This window comes from Loxodonta africana, chromosome 4 (assembly GCF_030014295.1).
Source record: "Loxodonta africana isolate mLoxAfr1 chromosome 4, mLoxAfr1.hap2, whole genome shotgun sequence".
NCBI classification, from domain to species: domain Eukaryota; kingdom Metazoa; phylum Chordata; class Mammalia; order Proboscidea; family Elephantidae; genus Loxodonta; species Loxodonta africana.
The window spans coordinates 96,670,754-96,693,055 of NC_087345.1; the positions used below are offsets into that span (position 1 = coordinate 96,670,754).

At 36.4% G+C, this 22,302-nt stretch overlaps 1 protein-coding gene across 4 annotated transcripts in view; it reads left to right on the top strand.

Annotated features, from left to right (window-relative positions):
- SCAF11 (SR-related CTD associated factor 11) overlaps positions 1-18,023 on the top strand; it is a 98,749-nt gene extending 80,726 nt beyond the window's left edge. Inside the window, exons 7-15 of one of the 4 annotated variants that reach the window (XM_064284346.1) lie at positions 6,278-6,336; positions 6,493-6,599; positions 7,558-7,659; positions 10,774-10,880; positions 11,546-14,284; positions 14,919-15,265; positions 16,268-16,486; positions 16,847-16,966; positions 17,249-18,023. In XM_064284346.1, the coding sequence (XP_064140416.1) occupies positions 6,278-6,336; positions 6,493-6,599; positions 7,558-7,659; positions 10,774-10,880; positions 11,546-14,284; positions 14,919-15,265; positions 16,268-16,486; positions 16,847-16,966; positions 17,249-17,395 (3,947 nt within the window). In that variant the 3' untranslated portion in view covers positions 17,396-18,023. Of the gene's footprint in view, positions 1-6,277; positions 6,337-6,492; positions 6,600-7,557; positions 7,660-10,773; positions 10,881-10,919; positions 11,392-11,545; positions 14,285-14,918; positions 15,266-16,267; positions 16,487-16,846; positions 16,967-17,248 lie in introns of those variants that run through there. The other 3 variants (XM_064284347.1, XM_064284348.1, XM_064284349.1) reach the window with 3 other exon arrangements.
- The last annotated feature ends 4,279 nt before the right edge of the window (positions 18,024-22,302 follow it).

The following is a 22,302-nucleotide window of genomic DNA, read 5'->3' on the forward strand; positions in this document are numbered from 1 at the left end:
ACTGCAGTGTAAGAGGGGTAAAGCAAAAATGGCTTAAATGTTAAGATTAGTTCAGTCTGTTCCACGGGTATCATTATTTTTGGCAGTTTCTGAACTGCTCGAAATCCTTCATAAGTACAAACTTTAAAATAGTTTTAAAAGGTTAAATATCTTGGCCAAGATCATATAGCTGTTAATTGGGGCAACCAAAATTTGATCCAGTCTTCTGACTCGAAATCCAGTACTTCTTTTCTCTACGGAATACTACTAAAGCATCAGTATTGTAAATATTGCCCACCTTAAGCCTCTGAGTTTCTGGTTGTCTGCAGCCTTTATAACTCAAATTATCTTATTTTGATGATGATTCTTTAAATATGCTTTTGAGCTCAAAAATAATTCTTAATGTAAAATCACCTTGGTCATTTTCATAACATAATGTCTGCTCCCTACTTTAAAAGATTAACCATTGACTACTTTGCCTTATCTTTCAGAAATGTGTTAAATATCTTATCAGTCTTTTTTTGTTTCAGGTTAAAGTGTATAAATCATAGCTATAGTAATAGAACGTTTAAGAGCTTTAACTTTTAATTTTTACCTTTTTGAACTTTCTTAGATATTTTTTAATAAACTGCTTTACTAGAAGACTCTAAGAGAACCTGTAAATGTTAGTTGTAATTGTCTCAAAGTTTAGGGGCAGTCATGAATCTGTGGAAACCCTGGTGGCGTAGTGGTTAAGAGCTCAGCTGCTAACCAAAAGGTCAGCAGTTCGAATCCACCAGGTGCTCCTTGGAAACCTATGGGGCAGTTCTACTCTGTCCTGTAGGGCCACTACGAGTCGGTATCGACTCGCTGGGAACAGGTTTGGTTTTTTTGTTTTGTTTTGTTTTAATGAATATGCAACAGAGAAGTGACCTTGGACTTCTAAATGTTGAAATTTGATGACTGACCAAGGAACTAAGGAAGGTGGAGTTAGTAGGATGAGTACATCTTTATTTGTTTACCCAGTTACACTGAACAGAAACCATGGTATCCTACAGTTATTTTTATAAAAGAATTTCTTGAGAAAAATTTGACTGTCTTGTTACCTAGGTTAGCTTAGCTAGATTTTAGAAGTAACTCTGTCTCTGTTTGGCTTCTCTGAAGTTTTTTGAAATGGAATGAGGCTGTTCTGCTTGGTGGTGTAGTGGTTAAGTGCTGCGGCTGCTAACCAAGAGGTCAGCAGTTAGAATCTACCAGGTGCTCCTTTGAAACTCTATGGGGCAGTTCTACTCAGTCCTGTAGGGTTGCTATCTGTTGGAATTGATTTGACGGCAACAGGTTTTAACGGGTGTGACTTTCTACCTGAAGTTATCTTTTGTGTTATACACTACTCAATCTAATAAATAGAGCTTGTGAAATTCTTACATCTGGATTAGAAATTGTTAGTGTAAAATTTAAACTTAAGCAGACTGAATAGACAATTTTATTGGAAGTGGACTTCCTGGGTTTTGTGCCAGGTTTCCATTAAGTCACCTATTTTATTCAGTTTCCTTATATAAGTGGGTGCTGTTGCTAACCTCCTGTTTCCTCACTAGAGGTACTCTGAAAGATTAGACAACAAACTAACCTTTTAGCAAGTTTAAGGAAATGTCATTTTCATTCTCCACTCATACGAGAAGTGACTTATCATACTTGATTATTTTTAACTTCCTTTATATACTTTGTTTTTTGGAATGAACATTAATCTTGGGTTTGGGCTACTGGTTTATAATTGATGTAGTTTACAAAAATATCCCTTTTTCAGGCATTTCTTGCTGGAGTACTCTTTACGTGCATAATAAAAAAAAAAAAGCCAAACCCATTGCCGTCAATTTGATTCTGACTCATGGTAGAACTATGGCTTTATTAACTTTGAAATCAAATAATCAAACTTTAATTGGGTACTTGCCAATTATTAGGCTCTAAACACAGAATGTTTGTTATTCTGCTTTGTATTGTACAAAATGACATTTTCGTGGACATCTTTTAGGATTGTTCCATGAAACATGTTTTGTGATATGGTGAATTAAAACAAGCTTCCAGTTAAGCATAGCAAATCGAGCAATTTTTAAATTTTCTGATCCCTCCCAGAACCCTACTAAAATGGCAATAAAAGAAGGAAAAGATTTAAAGCCACAAAGACAAAGAAAACTAGAGAGAGAAGACAGCTGATAAGAGATGTCCACAAAATATTAGAAACTTGAAAATAATTGTATGAGGGGAATGGTAAACTGCCTTTACAGAAAGTTGAAACCTAAACCTTTCATGAGGAGAATGGAGTTAACAAGAATCAAGTCAATTTCATACCATAAAACCTTAGAAAGTCCTGAAATTGGAAGATTACATAGTTTCTGAAGGCAGGGGTATGAGATGCAGTCAAAAAACAACTGGTTTAAATTCTTCAGAGAAGGCGTTTATCCTGCAGATTCCTGGCAGAACAGCATAGGAAAGGGGACTACCCAGGCAAAGATTGGAGATCATTACTCTCTAGAGTGAGTGGTTGAACCAGATCGAACTCTAGCACAAATGAGGGTGGGGGAAACAAGAGAGTAAAGAGAGGGAAATTAAGTCAGGTGGTGAGACCCCTAGCCCTCTATCCATGATTATTTCTCAGATCCTTGGCAGTCTTGCTTATATTCCCACAGGTAGAATATAGGAGGCATCTTCTATGGGATACAATCTTGCTCAAGAGAAAAGACTTAGAGATACTGACATTTGGGAGTCTCACGATGAAATAGCAGTGTCTCTGCTTGATCGCCCTGTAGTGAAACCCATTAACTGAAAGACTCTGACCATCCATCCACACCACTCCCAATCAATATTTTAGTGTTCCACAAACAGCCAAGGATCACCAGGCATTTGAGGAAAGCCACCAACATGATAGAGATCAAAACAGAGACAAATGGAACCTAATGGAACAGATCCAATGCTGGGAAACAGTGAACAACTTTTTTAAAAAGATTAATGTTCTCTGCAGTAAGAAAAGGAATATTTCATTAATGAAAGAAGAAAAGACTATTAAAAAAAGAAAGCTCTTGGTAATTAAAAGTAGTACAGCAGAAATTTTTTTAAATCAACAGGAGTAGAAGATATGCTGAGAAATGTCTCAGAAAATAGGACAAAGAGATAAATGATAGATTATCAGTCCAGGAGGTTCAACACTGAGTAAAAGAATTCTAGGAACGATTCTAAAAAGAATTCAGAATGGAGCTCCAGAAAGAAGAAAAGTTAAAAGGCAGAAAGTTACCAGAATAGTTATACAAAGGAAATTTTCCCAGAAAAGAAGGGCAATAAAGAGCCAACCTTATGCCTAATGAATGAGGAAAGAACTACACCAAATACTTGAATAAAATTCTGAAACTCCAAGGATAACAAGATGAGTTTATAGAGAGAACAAATCAGGTCACATATAAAAGATCAGGAATCAGAATGTCATCAGATGTCTGAACAACAACAATGTAATCTACCCAGTAGAAGTCAATAATAGAGCAATGTCTCGAAAATTCTGGGGGAAATAATTTGTAACCTAGAAAATTATATACCCTGCCAAACTATCAATCAAATGTTTGGGCAGAAAAAGACATTCTCATACACCTAAGAGCTTACAAATTAATTCCTACTCACCCTTTCTCAAAATTCTGCTGGAGAATGTTTATGCTTCACTACAATGAGAAAGTAAATAATGTAAGATTCAGAAAATGAGTTCCAACCTAGGAAAAAGATAAAGGAGGTTATCAAGATGATGGCAAAGGGCAGTCCTAGAATGACACCTCTACAGCCCCTTTTAGAAAGTTACTAAATGGGAGCAGGACGAAGGAGTATTTCCAAGCAAATGGAGGGCAAACTTAATGGATGAGTTAATGTGTAGAAATGTATTAAGAGGAGATTTATACTTTTGTTGTAGAGTTAGCTAAATTAATATAGAAATATGGGAAAGAAGGAAAAGAAAACACAAGGCAATTAATAACTGATTATAAGAAAAGTGATCATAGTTCAGCACATGGTTTAGCTGTGAATAATTATTTAAAATAATATAAAATTGCTGTTTCAAAAAAAAAAAACCTATATAGACGTTAGGATGGAGGCAGTAGAGGGGGTACATACAGCAGTGGAATATGAGAGTTAAATCTTCATGGTAAAAAAAAAATAATAATAATAGAAAATAGTCTGAAATAACAGAAAAATCAAGATAGAGTAGTATAAGGATGTTATTTAGAAATAAAGAGGCAACTATTAAAAGAAACAACTAAAGGATTTAACGCATGCCTTTGAGGAGTAGAAATCATGAGTGGGGATTTCTAGGTATGGCCGCTATAGATTTTCTTTTTTTAAATAGTATTTTATTGTGTTTTTGGTGAAAGTTTACACAGTAAATTTGGTTCCCATTTGATAGTTTCTATACAAATTGTTCAGTGACATTAGTGACATTTTTCACAGTGTGTCAACATTCTCTTCAATTGTGTTCTGGTTGTTCTGATCACTGCAGATTTTATCAACCTAGCAGTCCTATTCAGCTTTTTATAGTATGTGTATGTATTACTTTGATAATAATTAAATAAAAGGTATTTTCATTGCTGTCTAAAAGCAGGTTAGGGCAAATTTGTGAAAAAAATCTCCAGGGACCACAATTTAAACAAATCCACCAATGTTGAAAACATTTGAGATGGTCATAGGAGGTATTGTATAATTACCTGAGATTTTTCCAGAAATATGTGAAAAGGTTTTGGACCAAATTTTAGGACCTAGTATTGGCCAGAAAATTAGTTGTTCTGCCAATAGAGACCATTCTGTGTAATGATGTCTTTCTAAGTGAAAGATTGCTGTGTAAGCAGTACGTACTCATTGAGCACTGAGTGAACGAACCCTGAATCAAAACATCTGAGCACCCTTAGGGCATAATACATGACGGTTCTTTGGCTGGCTGCAATAAAGTGGCGTTTATTTTTAAGAATATGGCTAGATACCTACCACACATTTTCAATAGCAGTGTTCCGTAGATGTGTTCCTAAGAGTGAGAGGCTAAGTTACTGGGCTCAACCAGGCCTCCTCTCCGCCCCCCCCCCCGCCCATACACATTTGAAATTAAATTTGTTACATAGTTCGAGTGGGATATGTGGGAAATGGTAATAGCACTAAACCAAACAGCTGTTGTATAGTAACTTAACAGGAAATTAGTATGCTATTAAGTAGAAAGTTGGCTATTACCAGCTGGACTGACAGAAGAAACTCCAAATACATATAGTCTTGCAATAGCAGGAAATAGACCTCCTAGTCAGAGTGATTTATTTTTAACAAAGTCAATAGGCCCTTTGTGAGACAAGCAGAGACGAAGGTTAAAGACAGTTGTCATTTGCAATGTAGACTTCTTCCAGAGTGCTGAGGAAAGAGCAATGAGAGTACCACAGCACAGTTTATTGCAGACCGCAAATCTATTGGTGGAGATGACTAACAACCCAGTCCTGATAGTAAAGAAAAACTAGGAACAGTAGTCTATAAAGCTGTTAACACAATTTTTTATGGTTAGCAAAAACTATCGTTTATCTTCCTTAGCCTGGAATAACTCCTAAAATAAATGTCCAGATGGGAAAGGTAAAATAACAACAAAAAAAAAAACATAAGCAGTACAGCCAAAAACACTGAAACAGAAAGCTGTTTCAAACAATACTTCTACTTTTCCCTCTAATTATAAAGTTTGAGGGGAAAGGAAGGTACTTAGTTGAAATGAGTACCAGCTGGCAGTGGCTAAATAGTAATTCATGGTTCCCAAAGGCTGGTAGCCCCAGTTCCCCTAGTCAGCTCCTACTTGAGGTGAGTTAACGGTATGTGTTTTTTCCATACTAGCTGGAAATGAAATACTAAGTACATTATTGATACTAGATAGTTTGACTTCTTGTATATACTTTCTGTTAACAAGATGGTCTAAGTTTACATATGGTGGCAGGGCGTATTGGCCAGATTTCTCTATTGTTGTCTCTTATATTTTCCTCTGGCTGCAGTTTAACAAGATACCGTAAAATTAGCGTTTGGAAAAATTATATAAATTCAGGGTGAAGCTTTTCTACATTTTAACTTTCTCTTGACAATATGCTTGAAATCATACTAGTTAAAACCTTTTTAAGTAAAAGTTAAGACAAGATGGTGGTTGTTAGTTGCCATCAAGCCGGCTCCGACTCATGGCGACCTTATATTTAACAGAATGAAACTTTGCCTGGTCCTGTACCAACTTCATGATTATTGGTATTAAGACAAGGTAACTAAGTCCTTTTATGTCTTTGGACAGGAAACTCTTCGTACAGTGAAACACGGGAAAAGAAAAATGGAACAATAAAGATAAATAAGGTTTGTTGAAATAAAGAAAACTATCTTTCTTAGATAACACTTTATGATTATTTGGTGTACATCCAGTGCCTCAGGTATATCAAATATTTTAATATGAATATCACTTAACTATCATGGAGGTTTTGTTGTTTCATTAAACGCTTTTTACTTTTCTAGCCTCGAAGATCCAACTGTACAAATCAATGCTTCAGAAATTTTTTCTCCAATATATTTTTTTCTAGTAGTCACACTGGAGAATCTTCCTATACCCATAGAGTGTACTGGTTAGTATTTTCTACTTTTAATTTATAATGTTTATATATGCTGTTTTAATCATTATAATTAATTTTTGATAGGAATTTAAACTCTCAGCTGCAAACAAAAATTATGGAAAGCCCACCTTGTTTTTTGGAAAATAAACTCACTCTAGCAGAGAGAACACTGTTATCCTGTGGCCTCCCTGTTACTCAGTGCTTGCCTGTGCCAGTGGGATTGTTTTTGTTAATAAGTTGTTCTACACAAGCTTTTCATGTGATAGAGAAGTAGTCTCCTTGTTAAGTTGTAGGGACAGTACCTAACAAAGCAGAACTCTTTTTGAATTCATAGCGACTGACATGTCAACACTAAGTAGATATTTGTGGAATTTAAAATTGAATTGGGGTTTTACAGTCATACAGAGTTGGTTAAACCACTAAAACAGAATAAGATTGTGTGATTTAATTTTAGACTTTAGCAAGATAACAAAGATAACAATTACTTCTTGAGAAGCCTTTTGAAAAGCTGAACTATACCTATTTTTTGTTAGAGTAACCATGCCCACCTTTACCTTTTTTTTTTTCCTTATATGCTTAGTTTCAGGTAGGAAACCATTGCAACTAAAATTTCTGCCTGAACTGCTTGCTGTAGCTTTGGTACATAGAGCAGAAATAGTGTCACTTTATTTCTCTCAGTAATAAGGATATTAGTTTAAATTGACTTTTTTTAATCTGTCGTTTAAGATTGAAATTCAGGCATTATTTTTATGAATCAGATAAATACAATTTTGATTTGTAATTTTATTTTATGAGTTCATTTTACAAGTGTTTAAATAGAAAAAAGTTTTTATTCTTTTAAATGGAATTCATAATGCTAGGTATAAAAACCCCTGCTTTTTTTTGTTTTTTTTTTTTTTTTGTACAATTCAGTTGTTCTCTGTATCTAAGTTTTTGGAATTCTGACAAAGGTCTAAAATTTATCTTTTAGTACAGAATTTACAGAAGTCAATGAAATCAGTGCAGTAATTAGGCAGAAAAGACAGCAACTGGAATTGTCATGGTTTCATGATACATTACCTGGAGTTGGAAGGTAAAAAATTTTTTTCTTGTTTACGAATGTGTTTACATGCTAACGTGAACACAGGAAATCATTAATACTAAAAAAAAAAATAAATAGATACTTGAGCATAGGAGTGTCTTATTCAATCGGTATGTTCCTAAGAAAGTTCTGTGCAAATTAACACTTACGTTTCAAATGCCTAATAAAAAAGTCAGTATTTCAGATGCTTCATGAAAATTGATTGCTATTTAAAGGACCCCTTGAAAAGTAAAGAATCCTTAATTTTTCTGTGTAATATGCTAGACTTATTTAAAAGGAAGAACCCCTGGATGGTAGGATTCATTACTAGTAATTGCGTTCATAGTAACAGTAATAGCATTAGTAAAACCTGTTGTCCTGCATCTCTTCTTTCCCCCATTGTAATCTTACCTGTGTGCCGTCAGCTGAAACACTGCTTTTAGCGTGAAACTTCCCTTCTCAAAAATGTTCTTTTAAATAACTCTTCGATTAAGTCCCTGCTGTGCCCTGGCATTCATGACTTCCTATAATCTAGTCCTTTCTTTCTTACTGTTTGCACTTCAGCTCAAACCCTTCCTTCATCATTATTGTATCTAATATGAACTATGTTCAGTTTTGTTTCCCATCATCTTTTCCCTATGGTCAGGCTGCAGTCTACTCATTTCTTTCCTTAACTAGTTCTGTCATCACTAATTTCTTCATTTCATGCAAATACATCTTATTTTCTCAAGTAGATTGTAGACTTTTGAAGTCTATTAACAGTACAATTTTTATTTTAAAGTCCTGCAGCTACTAGCACAATGTTAGTTACATACTGTATATTTAAATCAAGCTGCTAGGTGAAGATTGAGGTTCCTGCCTCAGTCTTATTTTTATAACATGTTGTGACTTTATTTTATATGTCATAGTTAATATATTTCTGCATAGGACCTTCACCCTCTAGGAAGGATAATGGAATGTCAATAAAAATAAAATTAGGAAGTCCAGATATGTATAACATGAAATCTTTCCTTACGGTTACATATTTTTGTATATGTATAAATTACACATTGTTTTTCAAGCTTCTCTCCTGCTCCAGGATCTTACCTTATACTGGATGATCGTAGTCTTTTGTTACTGTTATTATTGGTTGTCTTCGAGTTGGTTTTGACTCCTGATTGACCCCATTTGTGTCAGAGTAGAACTGTGTTCCATAGGGTTTCCAAGGCTGTGGCCTTTCTGAAGTAGATCATCAGACCTGACTTCCGAGGCACCTCTGGGTGGGTTCAAACTGCTGACCTTTTGGCTAGTTGTCAGACGCTTTATTATTTGTGCCTCCCAGGGACTCCTTATGAATTGAACAAAGACGTATCAGAAAAAAGGAGAAGCTGAGAGTGGATTAGGTTTGGATACAAAAACCTTTAGGGAACTTAACAGGTCCGGTAGAGACACTGGGAATTTGAAGAACAATTATTTTTGAATCCAGGGATTTTTAAATATAGTGATAGAAATCAGTTCGTTGGTTGCTTAGATTGGAGGGAAATCAAAAACCAAATCCCTTGCTGTCAAGTCAGTGCCAACTCATAGCGACCTCATAGGGCAGAGTAGAACTGCCCCATAGGGCTTCCTAGGAGCAGCTGGTGCATTCCAACTGCCAACTTTTGGTTAGCAGTTGAGCTCTTAACCATTACACAATCAGGGCTTCAGATTAGGGGGAGAGAGGGTGGGAATGTTCTATTTCTTGATTGGGGTGGTGGTTACACAGATATATATATATTGGTCAAAAGCCATGAAAGTGTACTCTGCATTTTATTGTATGTGAACTGTGCCTCAAAGTTGATTATTTTTTAAGTGCAAAGAAACAATAAAAGCTAAAAAAAATAAATAAATAAACTCTTGGCATAAAATATTACATTAAATTACTTAAATTATTTTATACTGTATGAGACTACTATTATAAAAACTCGAGAAAAGGTTTACACAAAGAAGCAATCTTTGATGGTTACGAGGGAGGGGAGGGATGGGGAGAGAAAAACACTAACTAGACAATAGATAAGTGGTAACTTTGGTGAAGGGTAAGACAGTGCACAATACTGAGGAAGTCAGCACAACTTGGCCAAGGCAAGATCACGGAGGCTTCATAGACACATCCAAACTCCCCGAGGGACCGAATTACTGGGCTGAGGGTTGGGGAACATCTACCTCAATTGGCATGACATGGTTCATAAAGAAAATATTCTATATCCTACTTTGGAGAATAGTGCCTGGGGTCTTGGAGGCGTACTCCACTGGTCTCACCCTGTCTGGAGCAGGGGAGAGTGAAGAAAACCAAAGGCACAAGAAAAAGATATTAGTTCAAGGGACTAATGGACCACAACTGCCACAGCCTCTACCAGATTGAGTCCAGCACAACTGGACAGTGCCTAGCTACCGCCACTGACTGCTCTTACAGGGGTCTCAATAGAGGGTCCCAGACAGAGCTGGAGAAAAATGTAGAACAAAGTTGAAAACTCACAAAAAAAGACCAGGCTTATTGGCATGACAGGCTAGAGAAACCCCAAGAGTATGGCCCGTGGACACACTTTTAGCTCAATAATGAAGTCACTCCTGAGGTCTCACTCTTCAGCCAAAGATTAGACAGGCCCATAGAACAGGACTAAATGGGCACACCAGTCCAGGGGCAAGGACAAGAAGGCAGGAGGGAACAGGAAGGCTGGTAAGGGGAAACCCAAGGTCAAGAAGGGGAAGAGAGTGTTGACATGTTATGGGGTTGGCAACCCATGTCACAAAACAATATGTGTACTAATTGCTTAATGAGAAACTAATTTGCTCTGTAAACCTTTATCTAAAGCACAACTTAAAAAATTTTAATTATTTTAGAAAGAAACATCTGTTTTATGTTGGCTCAATCTCTGTCGTTAATTTAAAAGCAAAACATGCTTTTAAAAGTTTTTTCATTGCAGTTGGTTGGTAGCCGTCTTTGAACAATAAGTAACCTTGAAATTGCAGTTTTAGTTATTTGGTCATCAAAAAATAGTTCAAGCACTACATTTTAAAATTGCTCGTCTAATTTGGAGAATTAATAATTTTTACATTGCTGATTTAATTTTTTAAACCATTTAAACAAAAATATCTTTGAATTTTCAGAAATGACTTTATGCCCTGGAACATTGAAACTGAAGTCTTTCCTCTCATCTCTTCCGTGTTGCCAAGAACTATATTTCCAACAAGTACCATATCTTTAGAAAATTTTGGTAAAGTTTGTGTTTTTCAAGTTGTGTATTATTTTTATGTCTTTCAGTCTCATAAAAATGAGTGTTAATGACTTAGAAAAAGCTGTAAAATAGGGTATAGTAAGTCCTAGATATTTCTGTAAATATTTGGACAGTGACTTGACTGAGTCTTTCCAACTAGGAAATCCCTTTTACTTTAAGAAATTACAACTTTTAAGATTTTAAGGAACTGCTGATTAGAAGTCTCTGTTCTGTTTAGGGCTTCAGCATCCAAACTGTAGAATTTTAGAAGGTAACAACTTTTGTTAACTATTTATGAATAAATAGCTTGGGTCTATTTCCGTTCATGGGTAGCCCTGTCAGTTTTCTCTTGCCTTTTGTCTAGATAACACCAATTTATAAAGGAAATGGTAGTTAGTAGACCAAGCATATTTTTTTTTCCCTATGAAATTGTCCACGTGGATCCACGTCTGATGATTACTCATTTCAGTACCATTAAAAGAAGCTGGCAAACACCTCATATTACTCAGATGTTAGTAGCTATTGATTTATTCATACCTTGTTTGGTTCACTTGTATATTTTGTTTCAGTCTATTACAGACATCTGTTTTACACTAAAATTAGCTGAAATCAAACTATTTTCGTTTATTGAAATGCACACTTTTTATTTATTTAAATACCACTAGGAACTTCTTGCATGGGATGTGCATTAGCACACACTCAAGGAGAAGAGAAGAAGCAGACTTCTGGCGCATCAAATACCAGAGGATCAAGACGAAAACCCGCAGCACCAACTCCTACAAGGAGATCTACACGTAACACAAGAGCTGAAACAGTCAGTCAGTCTCAGAGGTCCCCAGCATCGAGTAATTCTGGATGTGATGCCCCAGATAGCAGTAATCCATCTGTAAATGTTTCATCTTCAGCCGAGTCAGAAAAGCAAACGAGACAGGCTCCAAAACGGAAATCTGTAAGAAGAGGGAGAAAACCACCTTTACTGAAAAAGAAATTTCGGAGCTCTGCACCTCCCCCTGAAAAATCATCTTCCAGTGATTCAGTAGATGAAGAAACTGCGGAATCTGACTTGCCACCTGTGTTAGAGAAAGAGCACCAATCAAACATGGAAAGTAGTAACACTTGTGCTGTCCAGACAAACGCAGAAAACCAGTCTGTTAATGACTTGAGGAGTGGCAGTGAGCATGTAGAAGCAAGTGAGGAACATATTGAGAACCATGATACAGAGGAAACAGTGAAGGCTTCATATTCTGAGTGCTGTACCCAAGATCCTCCTGTGCTAGTTGGAGAAAACCAAAAACCAAACCCATTACCATCAAGCCAAGAGGAGGAAGAAATTGAAAAGGTTGAGAATACAGATACAGAGGATGACGTTTTGTGTGTAGAAGGTGGTGTTTCTGAAAAAAGAGGTGATCTATTGGAAAATCAAGACCAGATACCTGGACCATTAGAATCAGAGGTAAAAACAGATATATGCACAGATCATCCTCCAAATGATTTCCTTAAATGTTCAGGATCTGAAATTGAAGTACACCAAAATGTGTCTAGTCCTGTAGGTGAGTTACCCGAGAATGCAGAGTCAGCGGTTAACAAAGAAGAAATTGTAGAGAGTCCCATAGCAGAAGTTATTGATCATAAAGATTCTGCAGTAAAAATAGAACAGCCTTTTGAGAGTCCCAAGGTGGACTCCTCTGAGGGTGAAAATATACAAACAGTGGACAGAAAATCTGTTGAGAGCTCAGAGGTTCAGTTGCTTCAGCATGTTGAAACTGGAAATGCAGAAACAATTGCAGAATGTGATAGTTCAGGGAATGAAAATTTCAGTAGTACTCAAGACTCTGAAAATAATTTATTAAAAAATGATCTTGACAATACGAAATCAGACAAATGTTTAGAAGAAAAGACTGAATCTGTGGGTGAGCATCTTACATCTACAGATTTGCCTAACACACACACTGAAGGGATTCAGAAGCATTTCAGTGAGGACAATAATGAGATGATACCTATGGAGTGTGATTCATTTTGTAGTGACCAGAATGAATCTGAAATGGAACCATCTGTAAATGCTGATTCAAAGCAATTGCATGAAAATTCTGGGGAGCATAGTTCTGAAAATACTGTGCTGCCTTCCGATCCAGCAGATGGAAAGGCTGAGGCTGTGTCTCAACCGTCTGAAAGCCCAGTAGATACAATAGATAAAGCCAAAAAGCCTCGCACTCGAAGATCTAGATTTCATTCCCCATCTACAACTTGGTCTCCCAACAGAGACACTGCACGAGAAAAGAAGCGGTCTCAGTCTCCATCTCCTAAAAAAGAAACAGGAAAAGATGGCAGGAAGTCTCGATCACCATCTCCTAAGAAAGAACCTGCAAGAGGAAGAAAGAAATCTCGTTCTCAGTCCCCTAAAAAGGATAATGCAAGAGAAAGGAGGCGATCTGAGTCTCGGTCTCCAAAAAGAGAGAGTAGTACTAGGGATGGCAAAAAATCGGAATCACTGTCCCCAAGAAAAGACATGTCTAGAGAGAATAGAAGATCTCAGTCAAGAGTAAAAGATTCCTCTCCAAGAGAAAAATCCAGGTCCCAGAGCAGAGAAAGAGAAAGTGATAGAGATGGACAGAGGAGAGATCGAGATAGAGAAAGGAGAACCAGAAGGTGGTCTAGGTCCAGGTCTCGTTCTAGGTCACCATCAAGATCTAGAACAAAAAGCAAGAGTTCATCATTTGGTAGAAATGATAGAGACAATTACTCTCCACGGTGGAAGGAAAGATGGACAAATGACGGTTGGAGGTGTCCACGAGGAAACGATCGGTACAGAAAGAGCGATCCAGAGAAACAGAATGAAAATACAAGAAAAGAGAAAAATGACATCAATCCAGAAGCTGATGATCCAAATTCTGACAAACGCAGAAATGACTGTCCTAATTGGGTAACAGAAAAAATAAATTCAGGGCCTGATCCAAGGACCAGAAATCCAGAAAAGTTAAAAGATACTCACTGGGAAGAAAACAGAAATGAAAATTCAGGGAATTCTTGGAATAAAAACTTTGGTTCAGGTTGGATGTCTAATCGTGGCAGAGGTAACCGGGGCAGAGGCACTTACAGAGGTGGTTTTGCCTACACAGATCAGAATGAAAATCGGTGGCAAAACCGAAAACCCCTTTCAGGGAATTCAAATAGTTCAGGGAATGAGTCCTTCAAGTTTGTGGAACAGCAGCCCTATAAACGGAAAAGTGAGCAAGAATTCCCATTTGATACCCCAGCAGATAGATCAGGGTGGACATCTGCATCTAGTTGGGCTGTGAGAAAGACTCTCCCAGCAGATGTACAAAACTATTACTCACGAAGAGGGAGGAACTCTTCAGGTCCACAGTCTGGATGGATGAGACAGGAGGAGGAAACAGCTGAACAAGGTAACGCGTCCTCTGTTTACTGATGCTGTTTTATGTGAAGAAAGAAATCATAAACTAAATATCCTATTTGTATGAGTCGAAATGATCCCTATTTATAGTTTATATATTTTACGTAATATTTGCTACACCAGCAGAGTTTGGGGTGTTCTATGCAGGATTTAACCTATATTTCATATACACGCACTTAAGAATTTTTAGCTCATTGTTCTTAAATAAGTCACTCTTATAACAAAGGTTTATCCTTTATTGACTTTTTTTTGTTAATAACATTGCAAAAAAACCTGAAAGTAAAAATATCTATAAAGTTCTAATTTAGTGACCTAAGTAAATTTTATATGATTATTTTTTTAACTAGTCAATAAGTTTCTCGAGCCACTGATTCTAGAGCTGATGTTGATGGATGTTACCATGTGAAGCTATTGTTAAAAATAATTTTAGTTGAACATTTCCTTTAAGTTAGAAAATCAGCCCACATTATTTAGAATTGATGGGACTAAGCTAAATAGAGATCGATTTTGAATGTACCAAGTCTATTAATCTGTACTTGAATCTGCTGTAACCAGTGGTTCTTTGCTTCTCTGTCTAAAGAGATTTTTAACATGATTTTTTCACAAGCTTTTTTTTCTTTTGATAGATTCTAACCTAAAAGACCAAACAAACCAACAAGGTGATGGTTCTCAGCTACCTATTAATATGATGCAGCCACCAGTGAATGTAATGCAGCAACAAATGAACGCACAACACCAGCCTATGAATATCTTCCCGTACCCAGTGGGTGTTCACGCTCCTTTGATGAACATCCAACACAATCCATTTAGCATTCACCCTCAGCTACCCTTGCATCTCCATACAGGAGTGCCTATCATGCAGGTAGCTGCTCCTACCAGTGTATCTCAGGGACTACCACCACCACCCCCCCCTCCCCCCCCATCCCAACAAGTCAACTACATTGCTTCACAACCAGATGGAAAGCAATTGCAGGTATGTTCTTGGCAACTGAAGTTTAATCAGCATTGTAAAAATGTAGCTACTAGGCGTTCTGGCACCTAAAACAGTTGTTTATTTGATTAGGTTTACGGTAAACCTTTATAACCCCTCTTTCATTGTCCTTCCCCAATCCCATACCCCTAACCCGCGAAAAAGAAAATGAATTGAACAATTTACTATTATGCTACATGTATTCTGTTACTTAATATCTGTATCCAGAGAGGTTTTTGATCAGATTAAGAACACCAAATTATGAACCAAGCTAGAATCAAGTGGTGGTGGGCACTTTAAAGTTTTTCCTATTTTATTGGACTTGTGGAAAGTGGGAACTTGTGGTAAAGTACTGTGATGAAGCTTGTATTGCCTTGTTCGGCAAACGCTAGGTAAAGCTGTTCATTATCCATTATTGTCTCTCTTTCATTTTCATGAATTTACCAAAAAGAATGAGAAAGTATGTTAAAGGCGTATAAAAAGTTTGGATATTTGCAAACATCGTGTTGTTTATATTTACGTTTTGAAATTTTAGAATCCTGACAGCAAGATACAGTGGAAAGAACAAGGGAATGTGATTCCAGAATTTGGGCTCTTACATCTTTTTCTGCTCCTGACTTACTAGAAGCTACTTTTCTGCCTCATTTTCTCCCATCTTTAAACTAGGGACACTTCTTGCAGTTTCTGTTTGTAAAGAGCCTTGCAGGACAGATACCATTCTTTGATTTCTATTCTTCTTCTTGTTTTTAGTGTTGCTGTCAAAACTTTACAGTACTCATATATAATTTCAAAGTAATTTTGATGTATTTAAATAGGGCTCTGTTTAAGAACGTTACTCGTTTTTCTTCAAAAGTCCCCTTAGGTATAAATGACCTGAAATATTTATTTCTGTTATGTACTAAGGTTGATTCACTTTATATTTTTTAATGTTATTTCTAAGACATGACTACAAGACTCCTATTAAGTACAAGTGATGCATTAACTGATGATAACTCTTTAAAACAGGGTATTCCTAGTGCTTCTCATGTAAGTAATAACATGAGTACACCAGTCTTGCCTGCTCCGACAGCAGTCCCAGGAAATATGGGAACAGTTCAGGGACCAAGTTCTGGTAATACTTCGTCATCAAGTCACAGCAAAGCCTCTAATGCTGCTGTAAAATTGGCAGAAAGCAAAGTAAGTGTTACGGTGGAAGCCAGCGCAGATAGCTCGAAGACAGACAAGGCAAGTTCCAGGTTGAGAGCAACCTACATAATTCTGTATATGATAAAAACAAAGATTAAAAACATACCAGCTTTCTATTCTATGAGTGGTGAAGGAAATTTATTGTTGATAGTCTTAAATTGCAGTATTATATTTGAAGGGTTTCATTTAAATATGTTGATGCCTAGTGAACACTTGTAATATTTCCTAATTATTTTTAGAAATGTTTGTTTTCTGTGTGTTGGTAAATAACTATTCTGTGTTTGTCACACTAATGTTTGAAGAGCTTTGTGTAATGTAATGTGCAATGTTTTCAATTTCATATATTTTTTTTTAAGTATGTGACTGGCAAATAGTAATGATATATTTTTCTCTTATCAGAAATTGCAAATTCAAGAAAAAGCAGCCCAGGAGGTAAAATTGGCCATTAAACCATTTTACCAAAATAAAGATATCACCAAGGAAGAATATAAAGAGATTGTACGGAAAGCAGTAGATAAAGTAAGCTGTAGCTTTAGTGGCATTAAGTGCATGCTGTTTTGAACCACTCCTACTTTAATAAAAGAATACTTCAGTCTCATTAAAATAATAATAAAAGCTAGTTTCAACTAATTCTTGTCTGCTTTTTTTACCTTTTGAAAAAGTTCATAGGAGGTATGGAATCTAAACACATGAAAATAAGTGTGGTTATCCCTTTGGGTTTATTTTTCACAGAGCTCTCCACTTTGCTTGTATTTCTCTAAGTACGAAGAAAATTTCACCCTCTCCCTCCTTCTTTCTCAGGTTTGTCACAGTAAGAGTGGAGAAGTAAATTCTACGAAAGTGGCGAACCTGGTTAAAGCCTATGTGGACAAATACAAATATTCACGGAAGGGGAGCCAAAAGAAAAGCCTGGAGGAACCTGTGTCCACTGAAAAAAACGTAGGCTGAAAGGAGGAATGCTGTAAAGGACGCTGTCAGGCTGTCTGCAAAGTGCAATTTCAACATGGACTGAAAATCATACACAGCTGTGATTGAAATTTGGTTTTGATAAAATTATTTTTTTTTAATGTAGGATATAATGTTTTGTTCTAAATAAATATAGTTGTGCACCGTAACTTCTATATCCTTTTTTTCCCCAAATAAATGCAAGGGGAAGTAAAGGTTTGAAGGAATGTGCATTTTTACTATGACCATGTTACAGTGTGGATGATGGAAGATGTATAGCTTTTTGATTTGAACAATGAAGTGCATAAATTAGAAACTTTCTAAGTGCACTGGTTTTGGAAGAGATATATATATATTACATTTATTCTGTCAGGCTAAAAAATAAAGTATAATCTTTATGATTTTTCCCTCTAATCATAGAAATTTAAATAATGTATTAAGAAAAATATTTCTAATATTAACAGAACATACCAGTTTCAGGGTTCTTAATGTGTATTTTTAAAGAAGCACACATCTGAGTAGATTGCTTAGATAGAAAATGTTAATCACATGAGTAAAACTTAGTGTTCAAAACTTTGGGACACTCTTCACTTATTGTATCACCAAATAAAGGTTATGCTGCTTGTTTTTCTTTTGTGCCTTTTTTTTTTCCCCCAATTGAGATGAAGCAGTTTGATTTTCTAGATTACAATTTTAGCAGTCTAAAATTTTTGTTGAATTTGAAAGACTTGTTTGGAAAAAGTGTTGACTTTGGAAAAATTAGGTTCTTTATAATGTCTTCTCCCCATCGGAGATAATAAATTGTGCCAGCTGGTGAATTGCCGTTACGTGGAGGACCCCCCCACCTCCGCCTTCCTTGGGGCTAAGGTAGAAATATGAGACTCACTGCACTGGCATTCATGGTATTCCTCATCTGTCTAATCATGAATTAAAATTATTTACTCTTGAGAAATCTCCAAACGCTTTACAATGAATAAAGTGTTGGTTTGGTGACCAGATGGCAGCCTTTAACCATGCTGCAGAATTCTCAACCTTAAAAACCTGTGTTTTGGAGAAGGAGAGGAATTAAATCATGAGTCTTGGTTATGCTTTCAGGGACTAGGTATTTGGTTATTTTTTTAAGTGCTTGAATATGCTAATTTTTATAGAAGGTAAGTTAAAAAGTTTTATAGAGATTATTTTGATTGACATCTTGAAAAAAAAATGGGTTCTCTCTATGACAAATTGTCTTTCATTCCAGTAGAACAATATTAAATAGAAACCAAATAACTGGAGAGGTGTTCAGATCCAGGTGTTAGTGGCTCCAAGAAAGATAAGCCTCAGTGAGACAGACTGACCCTTTTACTTGATAAACTAGTGAGAGCAATACTCTGTAGGACTGTACTTCTCTGAAGCAAAGGTTAATCTGTTTCTCAGTTTCATGTGCATACTTTCCTGGTGCTAGGTTTGATAGGCGAAATATTTCGAAATGTTGCCCCAATAATGATTGTTCTTGTTCATAATCTTTGTTAAGTTGTGTGTATAACCCTTAAAAGTATTAGAAATACTTCCAAGCAGTTTTTGATCATTATTCTGCATTTCTGGGCAATTGTAATGTGGTATTCTACTGACTTGTGTAATATTTTATTAAAGTTTTTGTTTAGATTATGATGGGTAAAGAAGTTTGGAAGTATATTTCTTCTAATAGAGAAACAGTGTTTCAGATATCAAACCACACCACCTCAATCGTTTCAGTTTTGAACTCCAGAAACAGTTGTGTGAACTTTCCCTTTCTTCTGAGTTAAGGCTGATTCACACTTCGAAAAATTTGTAGCAAATTGCGGTGCCTAAGCTGATTAATCCCACAGTGCATACTTTTCCTGTGTTTACTTTCAGTGACATTTGGGAGTTGGATGACATTTGAAAATTTGCTTTATACTGTTGAGCTTTTGCAAACAAGTTGTTGGAAAAAGAAAAAAAAAAACTAGGTGGTGTGGTCAAGAATTAAAGTCTCATATCTGGTAGCAGTCCCTTGAATTATTCCCACCTTTCTTGAAAATAACAAGCATGTGTCTCATATCCTGTGGGGACACTAGTTAGACTGCATTTAAATAACTAATGAAGAATGTTACTGAATTGGAATCCAAACAGTAGGTTTTCTTAAACTTTGAGGTATTTAAGAATGTATCTTAGAATGCATGTTTTATGTTAACAAAATACGTTGCTTTAGTATTCCCCGTTCCTTTTTTTTTTTTTTTAATCACATTAATTTTGCATGTGTACAAACTTAAAAACATTGTGGGGTTACAGATTCCTCTTGTTATTTATGAAGGGTCAGTATTAACCTTTGAAACCTTGGTCCCTTTAACCCACCAGTCACATTGAGTTATGTTTTCGGCTTAGAGGTGCCTAGAATTGTGAGACTAAAAGTGGTTACCCATTATTTTAACACCCCAAAAGTTTTATGATTTTTTTTTCCTTGATAATTATCACTTTTTCTCCATTATACTCCTTTAATTGACCACAATGTATACTGCTGGAATGTTCCATCCCAAAGATGTAGCTTCAGAAGCACAGTGGTTACCCCAGGGTCCATGAGACGCTGTAGATTGAGGATGGAGTGCTGTCTACTGAACCAATACTCAGACATGTAGTGTGTAATATTTTCTAATAAATTCTTTTGATAAAAAAAGTAGTGTCTCTAACATCTTATTCAGATTCCTGAGAAATGGTGGCTTTTACAAATACATAGAAGTGTTTCTTGCTTTTGTAGCAGAGCATCGTGTCCAAGCTCCAGTTCTAATTACACAATAATTGAAAAGTTAGAGAAACTTCAGTAAATTTGTAAAGAGGGAAGAAACTGAAAAAGGGAGAAAAAGCATTCTACCATTCAAAGGTAATGACTTTTAACACTGATCAGCTTATTAAACTATTTTGTAACCTAGCTTTTTCACTTAGTGATCTATTGCATATTTTCCATCGTCCATCTTAAGAAAAATTCTATGACTTTTAATGGCTACGTGTATATATTCTATTACACAGATGTACCATTACTTAAATCTCTACTGTTGGATATTGTTAGTTCTACATTTTACTAATATAAATAAGACCAATGTAAACATCTTTATACCTGTATCTTTGTACCCATTTCAAGTTTTGTTCTTGGGATTAATTCGTAGAATTTCCTGGTCAGTTTTTATTTCATTACAAAATTGTTTTAATATATGTGCATGCTTGATGTGTAATTTTTTTAATTAATCATATTTAATATAAAACATTTTCCTAAGCTGATTTTCTCTCCAGAAAAAAAGCCACTAGGAAGGCTGGATATTGTTTATTTTTCCACACTGATGTATTTTTCCCTAGTACATTCCCTGCAGATGTAAACCTCTGGAGCCCTACCCCCTTTAATAATTGATGATATATTCCAATGTTAATACATATGAATGTGCCCTGTCCTTCATAATGGTTACATTCTGTTTGTGGACACAAGTTATGTGCAGATACTATTAGAAACAATGCTTTAATGAACATCCTTTGTGACTAAGACTATCTGAACCTCTGTATTTTTGTATACAGGCAGTTCCCAGGTTATGAACGTTCGACTTATGGACAACTCGTACTTAAGAACAGACTGCTTATAAAGCCTGTTATATGTAAAATTTGAGTTTTATACAGTGGTCTGTAATAACAAACATACACTATGACACTCGTGAAAAACATTGCACGGATTGGAAGTGTTTAAGTGCTTTACATGCACAAAAACCAAGCCTGTTGCCGTCAAGTTGATTCCGACTCATAGTGACTGCATAGGAGAGAGTAGAACTGCCCCACAGAGTTTCCGAGGAGTGCTTGGTGGATTAGAATTGCCAACAGTTTTGTTAGCCCCTGTAGCGCTTAACCATTGCGCCACCAGGGTTTCCTTTATATGCACCCACCAAAACCAAACCCACAGCCGTCGAGTAGATTCCAATTCATAGCTACTTTATAGGACAGAATAGAACTGCCCTGTAGAGTTTCCAAGGAGCGCCTGGCCTATTTGAACTGCCAACCTTTTGGTTAGCAGCCATAGCACTGAACCACTACACCACCAGGGTTTCTTTTATATGCACAGAAAGGTAAAATATATACTAAGACATTTGACACTAAGATGTGTATGGACCTGTTTAGACTTACCTGCAAATTCGGCTTTAAGACAGGAGCGGATCTCATTCATAACCCAGGTACTGTCCTAGGTTAAATTGAATTCCATGATAGGCACATTTTAAATTTTCATAGGTATTGCCAAATTGCTCTCTAAAAGGAGCCTACCAAATTTATATTCTTAACAATACCTGAGCTTATAACCAAAACCAAACCCACTGCTGTTGAGTCGATTCCGACTCATAGCGACCCTATAGGGCAGAGTAGAACTTCCCCATAGAGTTTCCAAGGAGCGCGTAGTGGATTTAAACTGCCGACCTCTTGGTTAGCAGCCATGGCACTTAACCACTATGCCACCAGGGTTTCCACCTGAGCTTATACCAAACCAAAAAACCAAACCCAGTGCCGGTGAGTCAATTCCGACTCATAGCGACCCTATAGGACAGAGTAGAACTGCACCATAGAGTTTCCAAGGAGCACCTGGCGGATTTGAACTGCCTACTAACCGCTACGCCACCAGGGTTTCCCCTGAGCTTATCGTCTACCTTTAATTCATTCTTTAGTATTGTGACTAAGCACATAAGATTAATTCTGTTACTGATAAGAAGTCCCTGGTTGTTGTAAATGGTTAATGTGCTTTGCTTCTACCCAAAAGGTTGGAGGTTCAAGTTCGCTCAGGCGCCTCAGAAGAAAGGTGTGGTGACCTACTTCTGAAAAAAATCAGCCATTGAAAACCCTATGGAACACGGTTGTACTTGGACACACACGGGGTTGCCATGAGTTGGAAT